The sequence below is a fragment of the Lampris incognitus genome, chromosome 9 (assembly GCF_029633865.1).
Source record: "Lampris incognitus isolate fLamInc1 chromosome 9, fLamInc1.hap2, whole genome shotgun sequence".
In the NCBI taxonomy this organism is placed as follows: domain Eukaryota; kingdom Metazoa; phylum Chordata; class Actinopteri; order Lampriformes; family Lampridae; genus Lampris; species Lampris incognitus.
The window spans coordinates 59,719,776-59,744,283 of NC_079219.1; the positions used below are offsets into that span (position 1 = coordinate 59,719,776).

General features: G+C 44.3%; 1 protein-coding gene across 1 annotated transcript; it reads left to right on the top strand.

Annotated features, from left to right (window-relative positions):
- Positions 1 to 478: 478 nt before the first annotated feature.
- ankmy2a (ankyrin repeat and MYND domain containing 2a) lies at positions 479 to 14,151 on the top strand. Its single transcript, XM_056286784.1, has 10 exons — positions 479 to 681; positions 1,705 to 1,769; positions 3,256 to 3,394; positions 4,338 to 4,436; positions 4,795 to 4,955; positions 6,529 to 6,743; positions 9,078 to 9,213; positions 9,377 to 9,505; positions 11,951 to 12,080; positions 12,754 to 14,151. The coding sequence occupies exons 1-10, from the start codon at positions 615 to 617 to the stop codon at positions 12,897 to 12,899; spliced, it is 1,287 nt and encodes a 428-aa protein (XP_056142759.1). The 5' UTR covers positions 479 to 614; the 3' UTR covers positions 12,900 to 14,151.
- The last annotated feature ends 10,357 nt before the right edge of the window (positions 14,152 to 24,508 follow it).

Genomic DNA, 24,508 nt, shown 5'->3' on the forward strand with positions numbered 1-24,508 from the left:
GCTGCAGCCACACCGAGCGCTGTTGCGCAACATTCAGCCAGATTACATGCAGCAGAACAATAGCAATAAATACACATCTAGAGTTTGGAACTCAACCGTGTTCCGTGTGACTATGTTAATGCAGATAAACTCGGTTTCCCACCATAAACTTCCGCGTTTCGCGTGAATTTTCCAGACTTCCCTGGAGCGTACTATAACGTTGTGGGAATTACGGGAATTGTTTCTAGTGGTGAAAACGCTGACATTGACAACTCGATTCATTCGTGATATATTCTCCCTTACATCTTCGTGTTAAAGTCAGCGACACTTGCGTGTGTGCTACATTCAAGCTGACGCGATAATATTCCGGTCAGCGGCGACTTGCAGTCCACGCCACCCCCGTCCTGGCAGGAGTTGGTACCGTCTGAGTGACGGCTCCGGACGCGAGCTAGCCCCGCGCGCGCCTGGGCAGTCTGTCAAACTCGGCATTAAGAGAAGCCCGAGGAGTTCTTTGTCTTGAAGGTGCACATCTTCAGCTTCTTTATTTTATATATATCTATATCTATATCTATATATACATATACATATACACATACACATACACATACACACAGCCCAGGCAGGCGCTGGTGACCATGTCTGCTCCAAAGAAGGGAGACTTGTCCTCCAGCGAGAAGGAGTTGTTTCAGGTTATTACCGCAGGTAAGCCTCCTCGGCTAAAGCTAACCCCAGAAGAAACTGCTCGGTTAATGTGACAAAACGACTTAATTACTAATGTCGTTTTCTATTGCTCGTTCGATGGCTTCCCCCTCACTGTAATTTTATTAAAAAAAACATCCAGGAAAGACGTCTAAAGTATCAGACCTACTATAACCTATTTAATAACAGATATTCAACTGGGCAGTCCTGATCCCTTGCTTTGGAACATTTTTCCAGCTCATTCGATTAGCTAGCTAGCTAGCTAGTTAGCATCGACTCCTGACTTCTGTGGGAGAGTTTGCGCCGATTTAAAAGCCTCACGGGTCATTTCACGTAAGTATATCATGGGATCTCAGTAAAGCCGCAGCTCATTTAACCCAGTTTTAACAGCAAAGATGGGCAATGCAGTAGTGCATGTCAAAGAGCTGGTTTGGCCATATACTCTAGTCTCGCCAGAAAAAGTCCATAAGTGCTTTTTGGAAGTGTTTTTTTTAGCAGTGATAATACTGATCGATAGTGATATTTGATAATATTGTAGCGATCCGGGGGGGGGTCTCAGTGTGTTAGGCTTTGTTCTGCGCAAAAGATTATGGGGGTGGGGAACCGTTATGATCTGTGTTGTTTTTAGGTGTTCAAATGTTCTGTTCACGTTGGAATATGTAGTTGTTTTGGGGTTGACTCAGACTAAGTAGAAGACCGTTTGCTGACTGACTAGAACCGCAACTTAGGGGTAGGACACTATAAGATACTGTATATATACACGTATAGTATCACTGTAGGACACTGACGTCGGGGGGAATCATTGTGGAGTTTGGTTCTGGTATGTTCAAACTGATTTAAAAATAAAAACCACTTCTGTTGGTTGTGTGGTATATGGAACGCGGGTCTGGCATTAAAAGAAAGCCTTGTCTCTGGTCATCAATTTGTTCACGGCGTAACTCACCATAATATCAACATCTCTAATGATCAAATCAGTTAAGTTCCAGAATAATGGGGTTTAAACAATAATGTATTTGTTTTATGCAGGAAATGTTCAAGAGGCATCAAGACTGTTGGGCTGTAAGGATGTTCGAGTCAACTGTCTGGATGAGGTGAGAGAAGATGTCTCTGCAGAAAGCCTCAACATGAAGCATGTACACCACATGGATAATGACATTCATCCCTCCAGGCCACATCCCAGTGCGCTGTCTAGTTTTCTGTTCATCACGTGTATGATTGCATGTTAATATTATAGCTGTGGTGGTGTGCTGGGCGTAGCCTTTATACCTATCTGGCATGTGTGTGGAACGTTGGGACTTGAGGGAGGGGGTCATGATGCTGAAGGGCTTTAAAAGTGGTCCTTTTCTTTCTGTCTAATGTGCTTGCTTGTCAAAGTCAGCTGTGGGAAAGGGTGCGTCCTGTTTTTCATTGTGTTGCTGTCTTGTTAATGAGATTGAGAGTTTTAAAAATGGGTACCTTTTACGATGTCATTCTTCAGTGCACTGTAGCCTCCATTTGTACCACTTTGTCTTCGAATGGGAGTAAGGTGTCTCGGTTGCGGTTTGTAAACACATCATTAAAAGCTGGCCCCTCCCCCCAGCTCAATGACACCAGAAGCACACATTCTCTGACCACAGTTGCCAGAACACATCCCAGTGTACAGGCCAACTCCGTGTCACTCTTCATTCCCATCCTTTTCTTCAGTGCTCGCCAATGGGTGAAAGCCAACCCCAGATTCACTCTCGTTTTGGAACGAGCTTTCTGCACCTGGCGTTTCGCCTCTCTGTATTTGCGTCTTTTCAGCGCTGTGCCCGCCGTTGTTGTAGCTTCCTCTTGGATGCATACTTACAATCTCGATCTAGCACCTGGTCGCTACGTTTTTATAGAGTCCAGCTGCCCAAAGGTTGATACCCAGAACCGTCCCGTACACAGCAAAATGAGAAAAATAAGAAAATACAGGCAGAGGACGGTCTCTGCAGATACAGACACCGCCACACACTTCTAGTAGGTCATAAGTGGTGATTGAGAGGGATTATTCTTGCATAAGTCTATGTGCTGATTTTTAGGAACATCCTACTCCTCCTACGTTTAAAATATCAGCATTGTAATGCTGCCTGTCAGCATACACATGTACCTTGTAAAATTTGACTTGTAATCTTTAGGGAATTATTAGCCTGCACATGTTCTAACACAGCAGCATTCAATTCAGTATAGATCAGATTTAACAGCAGCATTCAATTCAGTATAGATCAGATTTATCAACTAGTTGAATTTGCCGTGGTAAACTTTTCTGCCTCAGTAGTGTATGGTGGCGGTGGAAGAAACCAGGATTAACTAGTGGTACTTTCAGCCGAGTGAAGACATAGACTTCCCTCCCAAACAGAGGGAGAGGAAAGAACTATGTGTCTCAGTTCGTGTCCGCTGTACTTTGTTAACCGAGTGTGTTTGAATTGAGTAGAACTCTTTAAGTCCATATTCAGTACAGCACTTACTCTGGAGGATGCTTATGTGTTAGAGACCCTGTGCCGCTCACTCCCAGTGAAACGCACTGTTGCCAGTAAGTACTCAGTCTTTGAATGCTCTTTGTTTCCTGTACAGTATGGGATGACCCCCCTGATGCATGCTGCCTACAAGGGAAAGGCTGACATGTGTAAACTGCTGCTGCAACACGGAGCTGATGTGAACTGCAACGAACATGAGCATGGCTACACAGCACTGATGTTTGCCGGCCTGTCAGGTACAGTGTTTTCCGCAAGAGGTGATATGTTTAGATGTGTTTTTTACTACATGAGTGATGCCACATATCTGCTGTACACATTGAGTTGAAGAAGTTTCAGTCGCCTTCCAGCAAGAAGGTCCTGGGTTTGAGCCCCGGGGTAGTCTAAACCTTGGGGGTCGTCCCAGGGTGTCCTCTGTGTGGAGTTTGCATGTTCTCCCCGTGTCTACGTGGGTTTCCTCTTGGGGCTCTGGTTTCCTCCCACCGTCCAAAGACATGTAGGTCAGGTGAATCGGCCGTACTAAATTGTCCCTAGGTGTGAATTTGTATGTGTTTATATGTGGGTGTGGGCCCTGTGATGGCCTGGCGGCCTGTCCAGGGTGTCTCCCCGCCTGCCGCCCAGTGACTGCTGGGATAGGTTTCAGCATCCCTACGACCCTGAGAGCAGGATAAGCGGTTTGGTTGATGGATGGATGGATGCTGTCAAATTTGTGTTGGAACGAGATTTTTTTTTACTATTTTTGTTGAAAGATGTAAAGTCAAAATAGGTATCTGACCTCTTCCTGTTGTCTGTTTTTATACTTTGTTTTTATTTTGGCATTTAATTCCATTAATCATGCTCACATCTGGAGTATGGCCTGCTCTAGCAATAAAGAAGTGTTTAGATATTTATTAACCTCCTAGGCAGGAGGCTCTTGCAGAAGTTGTGGTTTTACTTATATTGTGACTTAAAAATAGGAGTGACCGATAGGGGAATTTAAGCCATATTCTCAGCATAACCTGGTTATACATCAATATATTATCACCACAGCTGCATATTCTACCACTGGGCTGCTGCTCTCTGTGGCGATGCTCCATTTCTCTCAGAACATGATGGAACCTTCCTGTTAACTGGTCCCCCTGATGTTCCACTTGTGAAGATTTCCCAGTTGTGCATGTTGTGATTCCTTGTCTGTCTTTGCAGGAAAGACTGATATCACATGGATGATGTTGGACGCAGGAGCTGAGACGGATGTGGTCAACTCCGTCGGAAGGACGGCAGCTCAGATGGCTGCCTTCGTTGGTGCGGCGGGGCTTAATTTTGATATTTTAGTGAGAATTGAGTGGGTGGTTTTCTTTAGGAAGTGCTACTTGAAAACTTTTCATCACATTCTGAATCTTGACATCTGCTTCCACTTCAACTGGAATTTTAGCTTTCATTTTACCTTTGAAAATTTTGTAGAGGAAGAAAAGCTCTCGTATACAACATCAGTTTGGTAGGCAGGCTAAAACTTCAGAAGTCACCGCTGGTCATTGCGTAACCCTGTTTCTGATCAAGTTCTTTATATACCATAGCACAGAAAATATGGATCACAGATTTGAGTTAACACACCTGTTACCATGCAGCAAAACTCACTGAATAATAACGCCTCCCTCTTCAGGGCAACACGACTGTGTGACAGTCATCAACAACTTCTTCTCCCGGGCAAGACTTGACTACTACACCAAGCCCCAGGGGTTGGAGAAGGAACCCAAATTGCCTCCAAAGCTGGCAGGACCCCTTCATAAGATCATCATGATCACCAACCTCAACCCTGTCAAGGTTAGTCCGCTGGCATTTTCCACACATTGTTCTGGACATCAGTTTTGAGGAAGGCCTTAAAATTCTGAAGGATCTATCAATATGTCTCTCACTGAGTCCTCAGAACAAGCTCCTCATTTATGATTTTGTTCTTGATCTAGTTTCTGTCATTGTCCGCTTCCCTCTCTACAACCATTCTCTCAACCCTTTTCCCCCTTCCCTCTGTTTCCTTCTTGTTTCCCCAAGGGATGCACAGTTCTTTTAATGAAAATCTTGAGTTCTTCTGTCATACAACATTAGTCAGTTGTTTTTAGATTGATGTCTTAATGACTCAACATCTTGAGTATTTTCAACCGCAGTGGGCATTTGATTTCTATTTTTTATTTTTTGAATTTTCCCCCTTTTTCCCCCCAATCACCCCATCCTTCCGAGCCGTCCTGGTCACTGCTCCACCCCCTCAGCCGATCCGGGCAGGGCTGCAGACTACCACATGCCTCCTCCCATACATGTGGAGTCGCCAGCTGCTTCTTTTCACCTGACAGTGAGGAGTTTCCCCAGGGGGACGTAGCGCGTGGGAGGATCACGCTATTCCCCCAGGGTCCCCCTTCGCCCCAACTGATCAGAGGAGGCGCTAGTGCAGTGACCAGGACACGTACCCACATCCAGCTTCCCACCCGCAGACACGGCCAAATGTGTCTGTAGAGACGCCTGACCAAGCCGGCGGTAATACGGGGATTCGAACCAGCGATCTCCGTGTTGTTAGACAACGGAATAGACCGCTACGCTACCCGGACGCCCCGGAGATTTGATTTCTATTGAAATGTTTAATATGTATCAGTGTTTAATGTTTATCATCGATTTGCCAGAATTCTGTGATGTTTTGTGGGAATTCAAATCTCATTATGTAACCGTTAACATTCACCCACACATGCAGCTTTGTTTCTCTGCTACCATTATCCCTCCACTTCCCTACCTTCGTCTGTTTTGCTCCTCCAGACCTTTTCTTACCTTATCCCTCTTTTCTGCCCACGCGCTCTCGTTCTCTCTGGTCTAGTCCTCTTTCTTCCCTGTGCTCTGTATGTACAGCAATGCGTTCCATCTGCTTATTTCATTAAGCAGCCCATTTGAATCAGGAAGTGGGGAACTAATGAGTGAGATTAGCTTGAGGAGTGTTTGATTTGAGTGAAAATCTACATACACGTGTACCTCTGTCACTTGGTTGAAGACTGCCGGTGTGTTTGCTCTTTCCTCTGGTCCATGCATCATGCCACTACAGTACCAGAGGATTCTGTATGTGTCGTCAGTACTCTGCAAGGCAGTGGCAAAGTTGTACATGTCAAGTTAAAGCAATATCCCCGTCAATTTACATGCACCCAAATGTCCTTTTTGATTCTCTCTGTTGTTGATGTAATTAAACTAGTTGCAAATCCATGGATTTTCATGAATCTCTGGGATTTGGAGTAGTCAAACACCGATGCCATAACCAGAATCACATAGGAGTCAGTGGGTGAAACAGAAATGACAGTCTTGTTGCCTTAATGTAGCTTTAAGTATTTATGAATCTCATAATCAACCCCGACCTTGTCTGTTTCAGATGGTGCTGATGGTGAAGGACAATCCGCTTCTGGCAGAGGTGGAGGCCCTGGAGAAATGCCGGCGGGTGATGGAGCTTATCTGTGAGAAGTGCGTGACGCAACAGGATATGAATGAGGTGCTGGCGATGAAGATGCACTACATCAGCTGTGTGCTCGGCAAGTGTGCCTCCTTCCTCAAGGAGCGTAACGACAAGCTCGATGGCCTCATCAAAAGGTGGGCTTCTCTCTCTGTGCTTCTGTATTTGTGTGTGTGTGTGTGTGTGTGTGTGTGTGTGTGTCTATATAAATAAAATATATATAAAACAAGCGGTTTGGATAATGGGTGGATGGATGATATATAATAAATATATAAATGAATATAAAAAACAGAATATAAATAGCCCTGTGATAGACTGGCGGCCTGTCCAGGGTGTCTCCCCGCCTGCCGCCCAGTGACTGCTGGGATAGGCTCCAGCATCCCGCGACCCCGATTGGGATAAACGGCTTGGTTAATGGATGGAAATATAAATAAGTTACTCTATAAATAATATCACAAATTACGTTGTGAGCTTTAATTTCTGCACTTTCAATTTTTGGGTTGAGTCGACATGTTTTTTCAAACTGTTAACATCCAGTTTACACCTGGTACTAAGATGGTACTCTGCATCTGAATATGTGCTCTGCATTAGGGCAAAACTACCATCAACTAACCACACCATTAGCCCTTACACATATTGGGTACAAACGATTAAGGTCACACATATACTCTTGGTCACATGACTGGCGTTGTCCAGCGAAAGGCGTGGTTTACACCGTTGTTGGCTGAGACAGCTTAGCGGTGCAACAGGTGTTTTTTAGTTTAATTAAAGATATTAATTGTTAAGGATTCTGTTATTCTACGGTATTGTTGTTGTATTGTTATTTGTTGATAAAAAACATTTTCCAAAAGGTTTGGTGTGTTTTATACATATTTGTAATGTAGGAGTGGTGCAGGATATGTATGAGGGCAGTGTGACAGTGGTGAGGTGTGTGGTTGGAATCACAGATGGGTTCAAGGTGGAGGTGGGATTACATCAAGGATCGGCTCTGAGCCCTTTCTTGTTTGTAATGGTGATGGACAGGTTGACGGACGGGATCAGGCAGGAGTGGACTATGATGTTTGCAGATGACATTGTGATCTGTAGTGAGAGTAGGGTGCAGGTTGAGGAGAGCCTGGAGAGGTGGAGGTATGCACTGGAGAGAAGAGGAATTAAATTCAGTAGGAGCAAGATGGAATACATATGCGTGAATGAGAGGGAGAACAGTGGAATGGTGAGGATGCAAGGAGTGGAGGTGACGAAGGCATATGAGTTTAAATATTTGGGAACAACTGTTCAAAGTAATGGGGAGTTCAGAAGAGAGGTGAAGAAGAGAGTGCAGGCAGGGTGGAGTGGGTGGAGAAGAGTGTCAGGAGTGATGTGTGTGACAGAATGGTTCCAGCAAGAGTTAAAGGGAAGCTTTACAAGATGGTAGTGAGACCAGCTATGTTATATGGTTTGGAGACAGTGGCACTGACGAAAAGACAGGAGGTGGAGCTGGAGGTGGCAGAGTTGAAGATGATAAGATTTTCATTGGGAGTGATGAAGGACAGGATGAGGAATGATTATATTAGAGGGACAGCTCAGGTTGGATGGTTTGGAGACAAAGCAAGAGAGACAAGACTGAGATGGTTTGGACATGTGTGGAGGAGAGATGCTGGGTATATTGGGAGAGGGATGCTGAATATGGAGCTGCCAGGGAAGAGGAATAGAGGAAGGCTAAAGAGGAGGTTTATGGATGTGGTGAGGGAGGACATGCAGGTGGCTGGTGTGACAGGAAGATGCAGAAGACAGGAAGAGATGGAAATGGATGATCCGCTGTGGCACCCCCTAACGGGAGCAGCCGAAAGTAGTAGATAACAGGAACTGAAAAAAGAGTTAAAGTACCTAAACTTTTTCAACTTGTCCTGTTCTTGTTTTGACATGTGTGTCTCTTGTAAGAATACAACTTGTGTCCTATCCTTTTTCATTTTTGCCAGTACTTTACTCCTCTTGACCGGATTACTCAGGCCATTTACAGTTCTTAGGTTATGTGACCCTGTCATGCTTGTACCAGATAATGAATGAATCAGTAGTCCCCCAGAACAAAATTAGAGCTAAAGTCACAACTATGTAACACAAAAGTGAACAAACCTAAGATTTGCTTAGCAGTGTGATTTTCTTTTTGCAGTTTGCTGCACTCTTTCACTCCTGCCTGAAGCCCAGTGTGAATAATTGGTTGATAAATTCCTTGCTTAAGGGCACCTCAGTGGTTATTTGGGGAATAGAGCATGTCTTGTTCACTTTTCCCTCTCTTGCTAACGTATTTCTGGCTGGAGATCGTACCACTTGTTGACCTCGCTGACTTTTGACCCTCTTCTGGTCTGTTGTCGTGACAATACATTTAAACATTAACTTGCTCCATGCACATCTTGTGTACCACTTTGTCTTTTGGTTGTGTTTTTTGGTTATTAAATCATCCTTATTCCCTACTTCCCTGTTTCCTCCTCTAGTTTGTTGAAGGGCAGAGAGAGCGATGCCTTCCCAGTGTTTCAGGAGAAGTTTGTCAGAGAATGCATCCGCAAGTTCCCCTACTGCGATTCCACCCTTCTTCAACAGCTGGTTCGCAGCATCGCTCCCGTAGAGATAGTGAGTCCAGATATATTCCTGCAATTCAGAAATGTAACCAAGCAACAGAGCTCCTCCGTTTGGGTCAGAACTGGGTCCGGTTTTAGCGTTGCATTGAAAAGCACAATGTCAAGGGCAGTGCATGACAAAAGAATTAATATTTGCTACCCCTCTGTCACTCCAGGGTAATGACCCCACAGCCATCTCAGTCCTGACCCAAGCCATCACAGGCCAGGTGGGCTTCATGGATGCAGAATTCTGCACTTCCTGTGGGGAGAAGGGTGCCGATAAGAGATGCTCCATCTGTAAAGTGGTAAGCTCAGCATGGCTGTAATGCACGACTTCAAAAAGGTCACACTAACTGAAGAAACTGTCAGATGCCTTATAAGTTTAAAGTGGGTTGGCATCAGGGTTAACCCTGCCCCTAACCTATCATTCACCTTTACGGACTTAAAACCTAAATATCTTAAAATGTAGAGTCAGTCTTATAACATTAAAATATAAGCAGCTGGGACTTCTGGTTTGCCGATGGAGCAGTCAGACGCATAGTGAAAGTGCGCTTCCAGGTCAGTTGCAAATTTCCCGCCGAAAACTTTTTAACTCGATATTTACCAGCATAAGGGATGGAAGAGTGGGATAAGAATCACCAAAGGCCACAAAAGAGAGGAGAGCATGCCAAAAACTCAAGACAAAAACGCCTCGGCCCCGGCGGTGAAAGTTAGCAACGCCGACACAGAGCATGCTAACAAACCTAGCAAAGCTGGCGTTGTCCAGGGGAGTCCGAAAACGAGCACAGGCCCCGAAGACATAGTTAGGGTGATAAAATAGTTTAAAAACGGAACTCAAGGGAGACAATGACTGCCTGAGACAGGATATTAACCATCTGAGACAAGAAACCAACGGTAAACTTGATAACCTTGCCACGGAAATGCGGAGTCTCTCTGACCGAGTTGGTGAAGTGGAGACCCGATTGGAGCAGGTGGAGGGTTGGGCTGAAGCAGCGACCGACGTGCTCTGCACCTGCTTGAAGCAACAAAGAGCGCTGCAGCAAAAACTAACAGACTTAGAGTCCCGGTCCAGGAGAAACAACATACGCATCTTTGGAGTGGCAGAGGGAGAGGAGGAAACTCGGTACCACAGGTTGTTATGAAACTTTTTCGGAGCGAGCTGCCGTTACCACAGGACCTGGATCTGAAAATACAGTGGGCACATCGGCCCCCTATGCAAAAACACTATCCTGAAGCCACACCAAGACCTATCATTAGCATTCCAGGAGTTCACAACCAAGGAGATGGTGTTGAGAGAAGCTTGAAAAAGGGAATAATCCAATGGGGCAACAGCTCTCTACTTCGACCATGATTACACGACTGAGATAGTCAAGAAGCGCAGGGAATACAATGGGATGAAGAAAGCCCTAAAGGAGAGGGGGATTCGCTTTCAAACACCATACACGAATATGCAGAGCCACTGGGATACGGGGGCTCGAACATACAGCAGTGCACAGGAGGTGCAGTGCGAGCTGAAGAGACGTGGGTTCCCCTTGAAGGAGCCGGAGACAGCCAAGGGAGAGAGCAGCCTGGAAACAAGGCCTCCTGACTGTGGCCCAGAGAGCGAGGGAAAAACTCCAGGAGTTCCGGAGGGGGGCGCTCTGAGCAAATTTGAATGGGGACTTAAATTACACGAAACGGTATGGCTTTTTCCATTTCTATTTTGCCTGTGTGTTCAGTGTGTCTGGGAGTTGAGTCAAGTCCATTTTATTTGTATAGCCCAATATCACAAATTACAAATGTGCCTCAAGGGGCTTTACAGCAACACAACATCCTGTCCTTAGACCCTCACATTGGATAAGGAACAACTCCCTAAAAATCCCTTTAACAGGGAGAAAAAAATTGGAAGAAACCTCAGGGAGAGCAACAGAGGATCTCTCTCCCAAGACGGACAACATGCAATGATGTTGTGTTTACACAATTTACACAACACAACACTGAAACAGGATAGCAGAGTGGGAGTGGCGGTTTCATTTTCAATACGGGACACATTGGACTCATAGGATGGTAGAGTTACTGTTTTTTGACTCATCGGCCATCCTTAATACTGGGCCCTCTCCTTCACCCTCGACCAACCAACAGGGTCACAGTTGAGGAGCCAGAGTCTCCACCTCGCTTGGAGGTTTGTTCATTTTTGTGTTACATAGTTGTGATTTCAGTTCTAATTTTGTTCTGGGGACTACTGATTCATTCATTATCTGCTACAAGCATGGTAGGGTCACATAACCTAAGAACTGCTTCCTTAAATGTGAATGGCCTGAGTAATCCAGTCAAGAGGAGTAAAGTGGGGCGTCCGGGTAGTGTAGCGGTCTATTCCGTGGCCTACCGCTGGTTCGAATCCCTGTGTTACCTCCAGCTTGGTCAGGCATCCCTGCAGACACAATTGGCCGTGTCTGCGGGTGGGGAACCGGATGTGGGTGTGTGTCCATGTCGCTGCACTAGCGCCTCCTCTGGTCTGTCGGGGCGCCTGTTCAGAGGGGAGGGGGAACTGGGGGGAATAGTGTGATCCCCCCACATCCGGCTTCCCACTTGCAGACACGGCCAGTTGTGTCTAGGGATGCCCGACCAAGCCAGAGGTAACATGGGCATTCGAACCGCCAATCCCTGTGATGGGAGGCAATGGAATAGACCGCTATGCTACCCGGACGCCCCCGTTTAATTTTTTCTATGCACAAATAAACAAAACCCAAATCAAATTTTTTCTTTTCCAGGTGATCTACTGTGACCAAGCCTGCCAGAAAATGCACTGGTTCACCCACAAGAAGGTTTGCAAAAAGCTCAAGGAGCAAAGGGAGAAGCAGGAAGCGGAGTCGGCCAAGCTGAGAAAAGAGCACAGCAAAGGTGCTTAAAATGCTGCTAGAGAGGCAGCGCTGCAGAGAAAAACCATGTCCTGTAGGATAGCATGGTTGTTCCCATCCTTTGCACGCTTTTCTAGACCTTTGTTTAGTTTTGTTTTAATGGCTAGTGTTTTTATTAGCCTGTCACTTTAGCCACATCCACTCTTACATTAGTAAACCAGATAGTGGTAAGACCCAATGGGCCCTCAGGACATAGCAGGCTCAGAAAGTATCTGGTGGGGCCCCGTACTACTCAGCTGCACTCAAGCTCCACAAGAGGGCCATTAGAGCTTTGCTCAGGGCTAGTATTTGAGGGAATAGGGTGCCACTCATCCACTTTCCCCAACCACGTCATTAGTAGGTTCAGCTATTGTAGCAGGATCACTACTGCAACACCACATCAGTAGGGCAAACTAACTTGACTCGGAACATTCTAAACACAACTCACATTCCCTACTAGTGGGTGAGCAATCCATGGCTTGGTGAATTCTGCTTCACAATAAGAAGGAGCAACCAAGGATCACATTGCTCTCAGTCACAAGCATTAAACAACATGAAATGGCTTCTAGTCACATGTCCGCCTCCCTAGCTTCCAGCACTGTGTGCACATGACTGCTTCTCCCATGTCTGTTTCTTCTCAGGCCTAAGAGTCTTGTCTGCATTTTGCTATTTTCCAGAAAGTCCAGTTGTGCAGGAGGCCACGGACTCCCTGCAGAAGCTGTTGATGACGCCCAGTAGTGAAGCCTCCTCAGACTGCCAGGCCTCAGCAGAGACTCCCAGTCCTGCTCTGCCCCCGTCGCCGACAGCTGAGGGGCGTGTGTGAGCCCCGTGCCCACAACTCACCGTTTTCCTACCCAACACACCACAGAAGCCCAGAGTGAACTGATGATAAGACTGGGAGCTAAACTGAGATCTGGACTGTTTCAGCAGGGAAAGGACTCTATTTATCAATGACTCAGTATCACCACCAAAGCAGCACATCACTAATGCGACAAAGGAAGGGTTTGGGTCAGCGTGATTTCTTCCCCTTCATTTTTAGATTTTATTTCTTCCCAGTTGTTTCATTTTATATGTGAATATGGAAAGTCTGTCGGCTGTAATGTTTGTGTCGAGAGGACCGGGAGGAGCCAAAATCGAAAATGTGAGGATATGGTTGTCCACATCCCTGATAAAGACAAAATTCTGCCTTAAGAAACTGTAGCGTACCGGATGACAGTTGCCGACCAGCAGATGAGCTGTTGCTTTCAAATGTAAAATATATACAGTGAAATATATTTATAGCTTTGCACGCTAAATTACTCCCAAAAGCTGTTTTACTGGCAGTGTTTCAGTTGGGTCTTCCTCAGGCTAACTGATCAAAATGTGCCAAATGAAATAGCTTTTAGGAGCAGTGTAGTGTGCAGACCTGACTCCTTCATTCTAGTTTTGCTATTTTTGTCTTGCACCTTAATATTTTCTGGATGTTTGCGTAGTTGGTTCCTCGTCATATATTTATAGCTTGTCACAGAAGTATCAAGATAGATATTTTACATAATGACAACCTCATTGTGGAATGTGAATGGATGGGAGGGCTGCACAATATTCACAAAAGCTGCAGTTTCCATCAGTGGGATTTCAAATATGAATGCAGCTTTTCTTACATGAATTGGTTTTAAAAAGCCTTTTGAAATAGTGTGAGGTAGGTAGTGGTGTCCAGATGCTCAGGATTTACTGGTTTTAATGAAGGAATTTTCCCCGGGATGCAGCCTAGTTTGCTGATGAGAGTCTAAATTACTTAACGGTCTCTTGATGTGGGCTCTTCTGGCTCTCCTCTTCAGAATTGGCTCGTCCCATTGCAATACAGGAATTGCAGCAGTCAGCGATGGGATGTGGATGTGTTCCAGTTAATTTTGCAGCCCTACAGACAGGCAAGGTAAGGTGTAATGCACAGCTTTCCAGACGAGTCTGCGTCTGTTAAAATGCTCATGGATCCAAGACTTGCCAACAAAAACTTGAAAATAAAAAGAACCTCATCGAGATCTTACTGACTTCTTTTTGAGCTCATAATTGGGGCTGGAAGAAAGTATTCAGCTTCTTCTTTTTTTTAAACTTATTTGGTTTGAATCGAAATAGAAAATGCAAGCTATTGTTCTAGTTCAGTATTTTCAGAAATTAACTTAAAACCCCAATTTACCACGTCAAGATATGAGCAATATTCGCTTTTCTAATCAAGATGTAGATGTCCACTCCTGACCATCTTCAGGTTTGTAGCAGTGGGTCCTTCATTTATATACAGGGCCTTGCAGAAGTATTCAGCCCCCTTGACAGTCATCAGTAATTTCTGGATTATAAAAGATACACGTGTTCCTGAACAATATTGTTGTTGTGAAGCCATAAGTTCTAACAGCATGTTCCCACAGCCCAAATGAGTTATATTTCACTTACTTTTTATTAATAAAATAAAAACTCAAATATAGTGCTTGCATAAGTATTCAACCCCTTGTGCTCTGAAAGCTCCAGGTTTACACAAATGACAAATTATTCCTAAAACAAACTCAGGTTAACACAGTTGGACATAACTAGTGTGCAGCTGTAAGGTGTTGAAGTACCGGTCTGGTTTATTGTATAAAAGCACTGTGTAAAGTTAATTAGCTGGCGTGAACGCCATCAGAACATGAAGACAAAGGAGCAGAATACTGAACTAAGAGACAAAGTGATTAAAATGCAGAAGGCGGGAAAGGGACACAAAACCATATCCAAGTGTTTGGATGTCCCACGGAACACTGTTGGATCCATTGTCAGAAAGTGAAAGCTGTCTCACACCACCCAGACGCTTTGTAGGACAGGCTGTCCCTCAAAGCTAAGTGTCCGAGCATGACGTGGGCTGGTGAGGAAAACCACACATCATCCTGCAGTCACTCTGAAGGAGCTCCAGAGGTCAGTGGCTGAAACTGGAGTAAATGTGCATGAGTCAACCATATCACAGCTCTCCATAAATCTGGCCTGTATGGGAGGGTGGCAAGAAAGAAGCCGTTGCTCGAAACTATGCACATAAAAGCACGCCTGACGGTTGCTACCAAGGATGAGAAAGACCAGTTAGGATGTGGGTAAAGGTTTTTTGGTCAGATGAGACGAAAGTTGGAGCTTTTCGCCAAAACTCAAAGTGTTATGTGTGGCACAAACCTAACACTGCTCATGCCCTAAAAACACCCTCCCTACAGTGAAGCATGGCGGCAGCAGCATAATGCTATGGGGTTGCTTTTCCTCTGCAGACACTGGGAAGCTTGTTCACATTGAGGGAAGAATGGATGGAGCTAAATACAGGGAACTATTGGAAGAAAACCTGTTGCAGTCTGCCATAAAACTGAAGCTTGGGAGAAGGTTCACCTTCCAGCAGGACAATGGTCCTAAGCACAAGGCTAAAGCAACAATGACATGGCTCAGCAACAAAAAGATGAACGTTTTGGACTGGCCAAGTCAAAGTCCAGACCTCAACCCCATTGAAAATCTGTGGAAAAGACTTAAAAATCGCAGTCCAGAGGTGCCATCCCACCAACCTGCAAGACCCGTACAAATTCTGCCAAGAAGAATGGGAAAAAATTACTCCAGAAGAATGTGCAGAGCTTGTACATACTTACCTCTAGAGAATCATGGCTGTTACTTCAGCAAAAGGGTACTCTACAAAGTATTGATATGTGGGGGTTGAATACTTATGCAAGCACTGTATTTTAGTTTTTAATTTATTAATAAAAAGTCAGCGAAACATAACTTGTTTTGGCTTTGGGAACATGCTGTTAGAGCTTATTGGTTCACAACAATAATATTGTTCAGGATCACATGTGAGTATCTTTTATAATCCAGAAATTACTGATGACTGGGGGTTGAATACTTTGCAAGGCACTGTACCTGCAGTCAGTTTAGACTGAGGAGGTCACTGAGATATACAGCAGCCCTGTCCCTGTCATATATAAGATGTAGTTATTATGAAGGTAACGTTCAGTGAAGCAGCAACTGAGAGAACGACGGCTGAGCTCCTGAATCTGAAAAAAGAATGATCCCTGTTCAAACTGAAGTCTGGAAAAATCCCTCAGTTGAAATGAATAATGCCACTAAATTGAGATTCCGTGTTATTTAGTCATAAGTGTCTCAGAAAGCCAAATTTCTTGACAGTCCAGGGACACTGGTGAGTCCCCTGTCATGCCAAGTAACAGAACAGTGTGATTGCTTTAATATGAGTATTGTTCCCCATACTCATTCAAGCAACTTCGTTTTATGACATTAAGCTAAATCTCTTCCAACAGATACAATGATGACCAACTACCGTTCTCACAGTTCCCCTTCTTCTAAGCACAGACATCCTTTCTTATTTGCCACTTAGTTTAAAGTTGCCAGACGTCAACATCCATCTTTATCCTATTCTTCTGGACAGGGTCCTCAATGTCCTGTTGATCAAATTAGGACATGAAAGAAAACGAAAAAAGCAGCAATTAAAACTCCATTTAATCTTTAGATAACATTCAGTTATTTATATCTGCTGTCTGCGCTCTCTTTTTTAAAGTGTTTGAGAGAAAACTGTGTCTACCTTCTACACCTCCATAGTCTGTCACCTGTGGATTTTCAAACCTGTTACAGAGAAACACTTTGAATTTATATCACAAAGGACAAACAAAACCCCTTCCCAATACCTCTGTTAAAACATAAAATACTGCACACTGGAAGTTTACAGTTGGTTTTTTTTGATCGAATATACCCAAATAATTGTGTCAAAATTTTGTTTTTATGTACACAAAAGCATCTGGACCACTTTTCATGTATTCTGCAAAAACGGCAAATATCCACTAGAGGGTAAACTTTCCCAAGAAACTGCAGAAACCTGTTAGGAGCATGCTCTCTACACACCTGACTGTTTAAATATATACCAGCTAGTATCTGTACTCACCTGACTGTTTAAATATATACCAGCTAGTATCTGTACACACCTGACTGTTTAAATATATATCAGTTAGTATCTGTACACACCTGACTGTTTAAATATATACCAGCTAGTATCTGTACACACCTGACTGTTTAAATATATACCAGCTAGTATCTGTACTCACCTTACTGTTTAAATATATACCAGCTAGTATCTGTACACACCTGACTGTTTAAATATATATCAGTTAGTATCTGTACACACCTGACTGTTTAAATATATACCAGCTAGCATCTGTACACACCTGACTGTTTAAATGTATATCAGCTAGTATCTGTATACACCTGACTGTTAAAATACATATCAGCTAGTACCTGTACACACCTGACTGTTTAAATATATATCAGCTAGTACCTGTATACACCTGACTGTTTAAATATATATCAGCTAGCTCCACGCTGTAACTAAGTAGCATGTGTTGGATTAGCTAGATAGATAGATAGATAGATAGATAGATAGTCTTACTTGAGGAAATGTGTTGCCACTGTCTGCACATCCAAATATCCCAAAGCAAGTTCATTACAGCAGAAAACAAGGTGACTTTCATACGTCCATGCAGTTAGACAAGGTTGCACAGGCAGTACCACCTGCTGCATACCAGTGTGCATGGCATTTCATGAGACACCGGCATACATGGACAAAAAATCAGAATCAGAATACTTTACTCATCCCTAAGGGGAAATTTGGCCTTATTACAGACATGCTCTAGTAAAGCAAAAACTAAAAACGAACTAGATACACGAAAATAGAAACAAATAGAAATAAAAGATAAAATAAGAAATAGAAATAAGAACAAAATATGTCAACAAGCCTGGTGCACATAACACCCTATCTATGCTGCACTACCACAGCACAAAACAACAGCACAAACAAAACCCGACAGGATAAAACAAGTGGGAAGGCAGTCCAGTGACCATTAACTCCGAGTGTCTGACCCTCTTAGGGAGGAGTTGTAAAGTGTGATGGCCACAGGCAGGAATTACCTCCTGTAACGCTCTGTGGTGCTTTTTGGCAGAATGAGTCCATCACTAAAAGTACTCCTGTGCCCGACCAGCACGTCATGGAGTGGGAGACATTGTCCATGATGGCACATAACTTCAACAGCGTCCTCCTCTCAGAAACCGCCGCCAGAGAATCCAGCTCCACCCGCACAATGTCACCGTTCTTGCATATGAGTTTATTGAGCCTGTTTCATCCGCTACCCTCTAGCTGCTGCCCCAACACACAGCAGCAAACAGGAGAGCACTGGCCACCACAGACTCACACCACATCCTGAGCGTTGTCTGGCAGATGTTGAAGGACCTCAGCCTCCTCAAAAAATAGAGACAGCTTTGTCTCTTCTTGTAGTGGGCATCAGTGTTCTTAGCCCAGTCCAGTTTATTGTCCATATACACCCCCAGGTACTTGTAGTATTCCACAGTGTCCACACTGACCTCTTGGATGGAGGCAGGACTATCACAATACAAGTGGCAGCCATGATGAGGCACAGCCTTTATGTCTGCATTTCACACTAGCTCTTCCTTTGGGATACTTTTGTAGCTCAGACACCCCCCCCCCAACCCCAACCACCAACCTGTACCACATGTGGGCTCTTGCTGGTCATGTGCCGCTGGTCCAAAGCCTCTTAACCTGCACAGCTTCCATTTCCCAGGAGCTCCTGAACTTCTCTGCTGTTCAACCTGTACACACTTGGAAGAACCCCTCAGTTTCGTTTCTCCACCCAGCACCAAGACCAAAGCAGATCTATCATGCTCCCTTTTCAGCATTCACGAGAGGCTTCAGAGTGTTGTCATACTGTGTTTTGTTTCCCTTCCGGAAGTGTCTTCATTAATTTAATTTCCCCTCTGGAACATTGTTATCATTTGTGTTGTTAGTTATTAGAAAGCCTCATGAAGAAGATGTCTGTGAATGTTCTCATTCATCCAGGTCATGGTTATCCAAAGGAGTTGAATCAAGTGCAGCTGGACTTGGTATATATATACCAAGTCCAGTTGCACTTGATTCAACTCCTTTGATATACCAAGTCCAGTTGCACTTGATTCAACTCCTTTGGATAGCTCATGAAGAAGACACAAAAAACAACCAACAAGTGTGAGTGAACTAGCCCCACCTGCAGGGCTGGTCTGATGGAGAGACTCAGAACGATATGCAGGATAAAAGTCATATTGTGTTACCATGGGCATGCACTTGGCCTCCTGTATAGCACAAGTGCAGGTATGGTAACAGCAAGAGGCAAGTGATCTGTGGCTCAGGTTTCATTAGCATGAGTGACAATTAGTGTCGCCGTATGACACCTCTTTTCAAACCTGCGAGACGAGCCTGGAGACGATGCTGGCCACAAAAGTAATTATATCTCGTCCTGTTTTCTGAGGAGGTCATACAAAGACTCCAGTTAGTCTAGGCACTCAGATTAGATGTGGAGCTGACAGACTGGGCGCTGTATGGAGAAAGGAGAGACAGGCACTCGTGCACAGAAAATATCAGTTTTCATTCTTGAATTAAGTGGCTGAGAACAAGTCCAAACGGGGGGGAAATCAAATGAACCGGAGACTGTTTTGAAGGCAGAAGTAGTTCATAAGGTGTGTCTGTGATCTCTGCATGTCACCACAAAACCAGGACAGTACACTACAGAGACACTGACAAGTCTCATTCAAATCCCATAGGGTCCACAATCTCTTCATTTAAACATTGGAGGCTAACGTGTTCTTCCATTTTTCAGTTATTCTCTATGGGAAAACATTCAATTCAAAAAAATTGAGAGAGTCCCAGGAAAATATTTCAGACAATCACAGTAACTTTCTGTGTCTGACATCCACGGACACCATCAGAGTTGTCTTTTATTTTTGCAGCTTTTCTCATGTCCAGTGGCAGAACTTTTTATGTGATGGGAGATGAGCTGCTGAAGGTCCGGTGGGTCTAATACCCTGAGAAGATTGAGAAGGATGGTGATGAATGATGACTTGACAACCTCTGCCACTGGTGGCCTTTGTGACTTCTGTTTCTGGATCTAGTCCTTAACGAGCTCGTTCTTCCTGATCAGCCAAGGTGATGAGCAACACAGAGGAACAGAGATGTACGGTCCTATTACGTCTAATGGAGCTGCCTTGTGGGCAGCTTGGTGGCACAGTGGTTAGCGCGGTCGCCTCACCGCAAGAAGGTCCTGGGTTCGGGCCCCAGGGTAGTCCAACCTTGGAGGTCGTCCTGGGTTGTCCTCTGTGTGGAGTTTGCATGTTCTCCCTGTGTCTGCATGGGTTTCCTCAGGGTGCTCCAGTTTCCTCCCAAAATCCAGAGACGTAGGTCAGGTGACTCAGCCGTACTTAATTGTCCATAAGTGTGAACATGTGGGCCCTGTGATGGCCTGGCAGCCTGTCCAGGGTGTCTCCCCGCCTGCTGCCCAATGACTGCTGGGATAGGCTCCAGCATTTAGTGAACACTATTCTGTTATGCCAAAAATTCCAAATGGCCTTCTAGAATGAGGAAGAACAAGACTTCCTTCTTAGGAACCTTGGGAAGTTTCTGTAAGGACCATCACGGGAAGAGAACTGGACTCATGAGAAGTCAAACCACCTCTTAACTGGTCCTCTGCCCAGTACCAGCACACTTCTGCTTCTGGCCAAATGTCCCTTTTATTTCCCATCTTCTCCTGTGTCTGTTTCATTGGTTTTACTGATTGCTACTCAGATTAGGGCTACGGCTGATGGGCTATCTTATGTATGATGCACACAATGCTGAATTTTAATACAGCACACATGACTTGTATTTCCGCTCCATTTTACGCCAACTTCTTCTTCTTTCAGCTTTCCCCCTGGTTTTCAGGGGTCACCACAGCAGATTTTACAGTTTCCATCAGGACCCTGTGAGGCCACAGCACCGATGCTGGTCGGTGTTAATTTTCCCATATACGGCAACATTCTGCAATACTTCTATACTTTTCATAAGGCGCTGTGTCATTACTTTCCATCTCTGAAATGTACGGAGGAGGAGAATGCAGTGATGCTGTGCAATTTAGTTGAGAAGCTTGACCTTGCAGGGACCCCCCCCAGATCTCCCCCCCCTACTCCCTACTGGTTTTTATTTTTTTTGTTAAATTTATTGACATTTCTATTATTTTATTTTATTTCCTTCTTTCTAGCCTCTTGTTATACCCGTTGGTTTTGTATGTGCCCATTTTAAGGCTTGTCTGTTGCCTGGATAATTGTCTAAGACACTGTACAATGTCAGTGTGTGTTGTACATTTGCTAAAAAATAAAATAAAATGTAAATGCGTGCAACCGTCAGTAATGGGCTGCAGTGCTTTATGACTTGTTGGACTTTGGCGTTACTATTTTACCTTAATCACTCCATGCCCTTTACAAGTTACATGCCCTTTACAAGGTACAAGTTACATACCCTTTACAAGTTACAAGTTACATGCCCTTTACAAGTTACGTGCTACAAGTAACATGCCCTTTACAAGTTACATGCCCTTTACAAGTTACAAGTTACATGCCCTTTACAAGTTACATGCCCTTTACAAGTTACATGCCCTTTACAAGTTACAAGTAACATGCCCTTTACAAGTAACATGCCCTTTACAAGTTACAAGTTACATGCCCTTTACAAGTAACATGCCCTTTACAAGTTACAAGTTACATGCCCTTTACAAGTAACATGCCCTTTACAAGTTACAAGTTACATGCTCTTTACAAGTTACATGCCCTTTACAAGTTACAAGTACCATGCCCTTTACAAGTTACAAGTAACATGCCCTTTACAAGTTACAAGTTACATGCCCTTTACAAGTAACATGCCCTTTACAAGTTACAAGTTACATGCCCTTTACAAGTTACATGCCCTTTACAAGTTACAAGTAACATGCCCTTTACAAGTAACATGCCCTTTACAAGTTACATGCCCTTTATAAGTTACAAGTAACATGCCCTTTACAAGTTACAAGTTACATGCCCTTTACAAGTTACAAGTTACAAGTTACATGCCCTTTACAAGTTACATGCCCTTTACAAGTTACAAGTTACATGCCCATTACAAGTTACATGCCCTTTACAAGTTTTGATGGTGTGGTATCTTTTCCCTTGCCATTGGGGAAAGGATACCGCACCATCAAAACCCGGACTAACAGGCTGAGGAACAGCTTCTTCCCAGAGCTGTAGCCTCCACCCCCCCCCCACCCCCCACCCCGCCAACACACACACCTGCCTATAGCTGCTGAGGACTAACTGGTACTAAAGCCGTTGCAATATGGACAACTATGTGCAATAATCCCATGCACTAGTTTGAACTTAAAAAGCTGCTGCCATCTTTTATTGTCTCGTCATCATTTTTCTACCTCACTTGTTTTTACTGCCTCACTTGTTTTTACTGCCTCACTTGTTTTTACTGCCTCACTTGTTTTTACTACCTCACTTCTTTATACTACCTCACTTGTTTTTACTGCCTCACTTGTTTTTACTACCTCACTTCTTTATACTACCTCACTTGTTTTTACTGCCTCACTTGTTTTTACTGCCTCACTTGTTTTTACTGCCTCACTTGTTTTTACTACCTCACTTCTTTATACTACCTCACTTGTTTTTACTGCCTCACTTGTTTTTACTACCTCACTTCTTTATACTACCTCACTTGTTTTTACTGCCTCACTTGTTTTTACTACCTCACTTCTTTATACTACCTCACTTGTTTTTACTGCCTCACTTGTTTTTACTACCTCACTTCTTTATACTACCTCACTTGTTTTTACTGCCTCACTTGTTTTTACTGCCTCACTTGTTTTTACTGCCTCACTTCTTTATACTACCTCACTTCTTTATACTACCTCACTTGTTTTTACTGCCTCACTTGTTTTTACTGCCTCAGTTGTTTTTACTACCTCACTTCTTTATACTACCTCACTTCTTTATACTACCTCACTTGTTTTTACTGCCTCACTTGTTTTTACTGCCTTACTTGCTTTTACTGCCTCACTTGTTTTTACTGCCTTACTTGTTTTTACTGCCTCACTTCTTTATACTGCCTTACTTGTTTTTGCTGCCTCACTTCTTTATACTACCTCACTTCTTTATACGACCTCACTTCTTTATACTGCCTCACTTGTTTATACTGCCTCACTTGTTTTTACTGCCTCACTTCTTTATACTACCTCACTTCTTTATACTGCCTCACTTCTTTATACTGCCTCACTTGTTTATACTACCTCACTTCTTTATACTACCTCACTTCTTTATACTGCCTCACTTCTTTATACTACCTCACTTCTTTATACTACCTCACTTCTTTATACTACCTCACTTCTTTATACTGCCTCACTTCTTTATACTACCTCACTTGTTTACAGTAAATAAGTGTACAGGAGTAAACCCCTACACAACATCAACATCAAAAGTACTGTTTTGTGTTTTTCTTGCTCTTTTGTATGTGGTTAAGTGGGAGAGTACTGCTGGCATCGTGTGTGGCTGCCGCTTCTCCCTCTCGTAGCCCCCCTTCCCACCCACCTTCCCATCCACCGTCCCATCGACCCCTGTATGTCTGTGTTGTGTTTATCTATTGTCTTGTTTCACCTCGTTTATTGTAAAGCCACTTTGAGTGTTAGAAAAGCGCTAAATAAGATTAATCTACTGTTATTATTTAAATGTTGTTTGTCCTTGTTTTTATCTTGTTTTTAATTGTTTACCTTGTCTCGTGCTGCTGGTCTGAGAGTCACCAAATGAAATGTCGTTGTGTGCGCACAATGACAATAACGTATCTTATCTAAGTTACCAGGGACCAGCTGTGCATCATTCCCTGCAGCGTTCCCTGCAACACTCCCTACATCCCTCCCTGCAGCATTCCCTGCATCATTCCTTGCATCACTCCCTGCATCACTCCCTGCAGCATTCCGTGTATCACTCCCTGTACCACTCCCTGCATCATTCCCTGCATCACTCCCTGCAGCATTCCGTGTATCACTCCCTGCAGCATTCCCTGCATCGCTCCCTGCAGCATTCCGTGTATCACTCCCTGCAGCATTCCCTGCATCACTCCCTGCATCACTCCCTGCATCACTCCCTGCAGCATTCCCTGCAGCACTCCTTGCATCACTCCCTGCATCATTCCCTGCATCACTCCCTGCAGCATTCCGTGTATCACTCCCTGCAGCATTCCGTGTATCACTCCCTGCAGCATTCCCTGCATCACTCCCTGCATCATTCCCTGCATCACTCCCTGCATCACTCCCTGCAGCATTCCGTGTATCACTCCCTGCAGCATTCCCTGCATCACTCCCTACATCATTCCCTGCATCACTCCCTACATCATTCCCTGCATCATTCCCTGCATCATTCCCTACATCATTCCCTGCATCACTCCCTACATCATTCCCTGCATCATTCCCTGCATCACTCCCTGCAGCATTCCCTGCATCACTCCCTACATCATTCCTGCATCACTCCCTGCAGCATTCCCTGTATCACTCCCTGCATCACTCCCTGCAGCATTCCCTGCAT

Bases quoted from the DNA above. Each gene is read 5' to 3' on its own strand.
- ankmy2a (XM_056286784.1), top strand. From the start codon at position 615: ATGTCTGCTCCAAAGAAGGGAGACTTGTCCTCCAGCGAGAAGGAGTTG. The intron at 6,744-9,077 runs GTGGGCTTCTCT...TTCCTCCTCTAG, and splicing joins CTCGATGGCCTCATCAAAAG to TTTGTTGAAGGGCAGAGAGA. The intron at 9,214-9,376 runs GTGAGTCCAGAT...CTGTCACTCCAG, and splicing joins GCATCGCTCCCGTAGAGATA to GGTAATGACCCCACAGCCAT.